Here is a 6161-nt window from a genome sequence, read left to right on the forward strand (position 1 = left end):
GGAGGCGTGGCCTTTCTGGAGGTTTTAGTAAATGAGGCGTGGCCTCTGTGTGTCAGTCTTAAAGGAGGTGTGGCCTCTGTCAGTTTTAGTAAAGGAGGCGTGGCCTGTGTCAGTCTTCATAAAGGAGGTGTGGTCTATGTGTGTTGATCACACCCTGAGACACTCATCATATTGCCTCATCATACAGACTTGTATTTTCTATAAATCCGCATACACACTCCGCATACACACTCCGCATACACACTCCGCATACACACTCCGCATACACACTCCGCATACACACTCCGCATACACACTCCGCCTCGTCTTTCTATATAAAATGTTTATTCGTAGTTAATCCTATTAAAGAACAGCGAAACTAAAAGAAGGGAAATCATCAGTATACAGAGAAGTTTCTCAGAACAGTTCTGTCCTTCAGTAAACTGCTGGAATGAGAAATAAAAAAACGAGCTGTGGTTCTAATGACTGAGTGGGTTAGGGGGGCAGGGGCGCTCTGAGAGGGGCCCGGGGTGGCGCAGGGGGGCGAGGGGGCATCGGCGGTCTCTGAAAACCAAACGGAGGAGGACGAGGGGGGCCCGTGCCGTAACCAGGGGGGGGCATTGGAGGAGGCGGGCCTCTCATCCCGGGGGGCATCGGGGGACCTGAGGGAGGAAGAGAACAGTCGTGAGAACCCAATACTGAATGGCTTCTGTTCCCTGTAGAACCTCTAGAACTGTTTAAAACGGCTAAAAGCTAAAAGTTTATCAACCAAAACATTTACAATCCTACAATAATTTACTTCTCACAGCAGAGAGAACCCACGGTTCTTCACAATGCACTGACTACACCTGAGTAAACGTACCCATGGGAGGGCCAAATGGTCCCCGGGGGGGCATGCCCATCTGTGTGGGCGGGGGCATGCCGGGGGGAGGCGGGGCCCGGTGCTGGGTGGATCCCGGAGGTCCTGGAGGAGGAGGCACCATTCCGGGAGGTCCGGAGGGAGGCATGGGCATCGGCGGCATTCCTGAGGAAAAGACGGAGAACAGTGATGCTGAGGGAACCGCAATCTCCACTGGAGAACATTTAACTGCCTGCAGAACTGAGACTGCGAGAACCTGCATGCTGAAAACAACAAAGTACCACCGAGATTCTGAGCAGCTGCACGTTTGGTACATAACACCTTAAGAAAGAACCCTAAGAACCTGCAAGTCTGGAACCATGGACTTGCCGTGAGAGAGTCCAGGCATTTAAGCATTCTAGAACTCTAGAACTAGAACTCTGAGCGCCTGCACATTCAAAGTGTGAACCTTGTGAGAGTTCTAGAGCACCAGACACCCTCATTTTATCACTAACATGGGATTCTAGAGCTGGAACCCTGAACACCTGCAAGTGTGGAGCACTGACCTACCATGGACTTCTAGAACCCAGATTCTAGAGCACAGACTATAGACATTTGGTACATTTGTTATTCGATTCTAGAACTAGAAACACTGAGCACATGCAAGTTTGGAAGGATGACTTGCCACAGGATCCTAGAACATGGAGGTCCTAGAACACTGAGATCCTAGAACATTCAGAACCTAGATCCTAGAACACTAAATTCAGAGATCCTAAAACACTGAGATCCTAGAACATAGATCCTAGAACGCTGAAATCCTAGAACGGTAAGATCCTAGAACGCTATACACTGAGATCCTAGAACAGAGAGACACTAGAACAGAGAGACACTAGAACAGAGAGACACTAGAACAGAGAGATCCTAGAACAGAGAGATCCTAGAACACAAATTCTAGACAATGCAGAGGTTTGTCATGGAATTGTAGCGCTAGCACTACGATAAGTACCCGGTCATGTGGAACGCTGAGTAGCTACGATTCGGGAATGGTGATACTGATTTCCTAGAACCATAATCTCTGAGATCCTAGAACACCAAGACTATAGATCTGTGAAATTCTAGAGCTGGAGCTCATTAAACGGAACTCATTAGGGACATTACATGACCGTGGGACTCTAGAACACTGTGCATGGAGATGTGCTCCGTTCTCACCTGGTGGGTGCATGCCTGCTGGAGGGAACGGTGGAGGTCCAGGAGGAGGCACTCCAGAGGCTCCCTGAGGGGCAGGAGTGCCCGGGGCGGGGGGCATGGGCATCCCGGGGGGCATTCCAGGGGGTAAAGAACCCGGCGGGGGCACTGGGGGGAACGCACCAGGAGGAGGCATGCCTGTGATAAAGACAGTTTCAGTACAACGTTAACACGGTTCTCGCATCGGTTCTTCACACGTCAAACACACAGAGATGAACTGATGAACTGTGATGGATGGGAGGAACGGAACCGAGCGCGCTCACTGACCGGGTATGGGGATGGCCGCTCCCAGCGCGGTCATGACGGGGGTGGGGGCGGTGGGAGGGGGCGGGGCGTCGGCGAACAGCTGATGCGGCCGGTCGGCCTGTGAGAGCGGGTTCTGCGCGGCGAGGAGCCTCTCGGCGGCCGAGCCGTGCCGCTCCCCCTTGGAGTCCTTCTTGAAGGCGTAGGACACGGTGATGGGCCGGTTACACAGGTACTGACCGTTCATCGCCTCGATGGCCGCGTCCGACGCGTCGAAGCTGGCGAAGTTGATGAAGGCGTAACCCTTCGAGTTCCCCGTGTCGGGGTCTCTCATGATCTTGGGGGTCTGCAGGATGACGCCGAAGGCGCTGAACGTGTCGTACAGCAGCTTCTCGTCGATCTCCGGGTCCAGGTTCCCGATGAAGATGTTGGCTCCCACGTCCAGGTTCTTGTTGTGAGCCGAGGCTTTGTTCACGCGGATGGGTTTACCATACAGCTTTATCATGTTCATGATCTTTATCGCATAATCAGCATCTTCTTCACTGAGGAACTCCACAAAACCGTAACCTACACACACACACCATACACACATCATACACACACACCATACACATCATATACACACACACCATACACATCATACACATCATATACACACACATATACATCATATACACACACATCATACACATCATACACACACACACATATACATCATATACACACACATCATACACACACACACATATACATCATATACACACACATCATACACACACACACAAACACACACATACACACACATCATACACACACACACACACCATACACACATCATATACACATACCATACACATCATATACACACACATATACATCATATACACATACATCATATACACACACACACACACATATACACACATCATACACATCATATACACACACACACACACACACCATACACACATCATATACACACACACCATACACATCATATACACACATCATACACACAACACACATCATATACACATCATATACACACACATATACATCATACACAAACATATACACACATATACACATCATACACACTTTCATATTAAACTCAAAATTACTCAATACAGAGAGACAGACAGAGAGACAATGAGAGTAAGAGAAAGAGAGACACTTGCAGATAGAGTGAAGTCTAATTTTTTACTAACGACAGCCAGTTCAACCCCATATGAACTGTGTGTGTGTGTGTGAGAGAGAGAGAGGGTGTGTGTGTGTGTGTGTGTGTGAGAGAGTGAGAGAAACTCACCCTGATGTTGTCCCGTCACTCTGTCTTTGGGCATGTGTGTGTTCACCACCGGTCCAGCCTGAAGGAAGAGTTCCCATAACAACGGCTCCGACACTTTCTCATCCAGACCACCCACATACACCGTCGCATCTGATCACACACACACACACAGAGAGGACAGACATCTTTCTTTTAAAACTTCACAAACACGACTGAGCTCCTAAAAACACCTCTCTCTCTCTCTCTCTCTCTCTCTCTCTCAGTGCAGAGTTTCTGTGGAGACAGAGACAGAGACAGAGACGGAGACAGAGACGGAGACAGAGACGGAGACAGAGGCGGAGACAGAGGCAGAGACAGAGACAGAGACAGAGACAGAGACGGAGACAGAGACAGAGGCGGAGACAGAGACGGAGACAGAGACAGAGACGGAGACAGAGACGTGCAGGAAGGTGGTAAAGAGCCTGTTAAAGATTTAAAGGCTTCCTCCATAGTGCACCTGAGAGGAGGGAGAATACACAGCTGCACAGGACGAGATCCACATATGAATGTGTTTGTGACAGAACATTTGTAATTTTTTTAATTTGTGAATCTCATTCTACTTATTTATGTGGATAGGAATCTGTTTATTTGGAATTATGAAACAATTCTAATGCCATAAAGAAGCAACTGGCTGTTAAACCTCCACATGTTTGCTAAAGAGAAACCCTGTGAACTCGGTCAGGACAGTAAAGCGTGCACTGCTGATCAGCACACAGAGGTGAGGAGGAGAGGAGGAGGAGGAGGAAAGCAGGAGGAAGAAAGCAGGAGGAGGAAAGCAGGAGGAAGGAAGCAGGAGGAGGAAAGCAGGAGGAGAGGAGGAGGAGGAAAGCAGGAGGAGGAAAGCAGGAGGAAGGAAGCAGGAGGAGGAAAGCAGGAGGAGAGGAGGAGGAGGAAAGCAGGAGGAGGAAAGCAGGAGGAAGGAAGCAGGAGGAGGAAAGCAGGAGGAGGAAATCAGGAGGAGGAAATCAGGAAGAGTGAAGCAGGAGGGTTAAATGATTGTGTCTTTATACATGGAACAGGAAACTAAATATTACACATGAACTGATGAGTTTTAAAGTCTCAGGAATTTAAAAATAATAGTGGATTTCTAATCTAATTAAACAAACAAACAAACTCTATATGTGGATTAAAATGTAATTTAAACAAAGAAAAGTGATGTCAGGACTGTTAAAGCCAAATAAACACATCTGTAAATGGATATTAAAGCTTAAACATGATGAATCTAAAGCTTAGACATGAAGATAAAGTGCAGAAGGGAATTTAAGAGCTAATGTTATCTGAATGAACTCTCTGCACAAAGCTAATTCAGCTAGCTAGCTAATGTTTGCTATCAAAATTTAGCATCATATCGTTCACTGTGGACGAAGTTACAAGTTTAATTAAGTGCTTTATAATAAACGCGAGTTATCACTTTATAAACCCGTGTACAGCACATATTAGTGGAGAGTTTTATATAAAATATTACCTTGGTTTCTTTCTGATATCGGTCCCGCCGCCATGACGAACCCGCTGCGTGCACTGGCGGAAGTCGCGTTCTTCTTCGCGCGCGCTGTGGAAGCGCGTCGTCACGGTTTCAGCTCAGCGGCGCCACCTAGTGACCCGGCAGTGTGGTCACAGCGCATATGTGCTTCACTGGCAGGACAAATAACTACATCTGTCTTGCAAAAGCAAGTATAAAAACAGGAGAAATAAAATAAAAAAACAAAATTCAATAAAATAAAATACTAATAGATTAAAATAAAATAAAAAATGCAAAACAATGTACATAAATCAAGGTCAGTATAAAGGCACTATATACAGAATAATTGAAAAAGAAAGATAAAATGAGTAAGATTACAGAATAAATGTGAATTTACTAATAAAGGTAAGAAAAAATATAAAACAATAATAATAACAGTTAGAAGAGGCACAAGGGCGAGGCAGATCTCTCGCTGTCCCTCGTGTAGAGGCAGGCTGATCACATGCACTCAGTTCAATCAGCGTGAACTAATGCTGCTAATCTCTATAACTCGCTTTTGCTAACAGGCCACTGACCCCAAAAAAATCAGTTTATTGACCAATAACACAACAACAACCCCTCATACACGTGTTCATTTATCTGCGTTTATCTGAAATCTACAATCTGAACACAAACAGAGCGTTCAGTGCAGAGATCACCGACACAACACATAAACACACTCATTACCAACTTTTCCCCCAAATTATGGGTTTTAACATACAGTTATTTACATAACTATTCACCCCCCCTTCAACCTTTCCATATTTTGTAGTGTTACACCCTGAAACTGAAAAAGCTGGACTTAATTGGAATTGGAAATCAAACTGTTCACCTGCATATCATTAGAATACTTTTGATTACATTACGCTCCACAACAAAGGCTGTGTGTTTAACACTCCTGGTCTGTCACACCCTAGAAAAGGTTGTAGCACAGCAGCTATGCTCACACCTACATAGGAATAACATAGGAATTCCTACATAGGAATAACTCCTTAGCTGAAAGTTGACTTTGACTTTGACTTTGACATTCATGA

The 6161-nt window shown here is 46.1% G+C and overlaps 1 protein-coding gene across 1 annotated transcript; it reads right to left on the bottom strand.

Annotated features, from left to right (window-relative positions):
- Positions 1-307: 307 nt before the first annotated feature.
- On the bottom strand, positions 308-5254 carry sf3b4 (splicing factor 3b, subunit 4). The gene is made up of 6 exons (XM_034298366.2): positions 5095-5254; positions 3612-3740; positions 2330-2872; positions 2027-2200; positions 842-1003; positions 308-641 (listed from the first exon to the last, which is right to left on the bottom strand). The coding sequence occupies exons 1-6, from the start codon at positions 5126-5128 to the stop codon at positions 475-477; spliced, it is 1209 nt and encodes a 402-aa protein (XP_034154257.2). The 5' UTR covers positions 5129-5254; the 3' UTR covers positions 308-474.
- Between the last annotated feature and the right edge of the window lie 907 nt (positions 5255-6161).

This window comes from Pangasianodon hypophthalmus, chromosome 23 (genome assembly GCF_027358585.1).
Source record: "Pangasianodon hypophthalmus isolate fPanHyp1 chromosome 23, fPanHyp1.pri, whole genome shotgun sequence".
NCBI lineage: Eukaryota > Metazoa > Chordata > Actinopteri > Siluriformes > Pangasiidae > Pangasianodon > Pangasianodon hypophthalmus.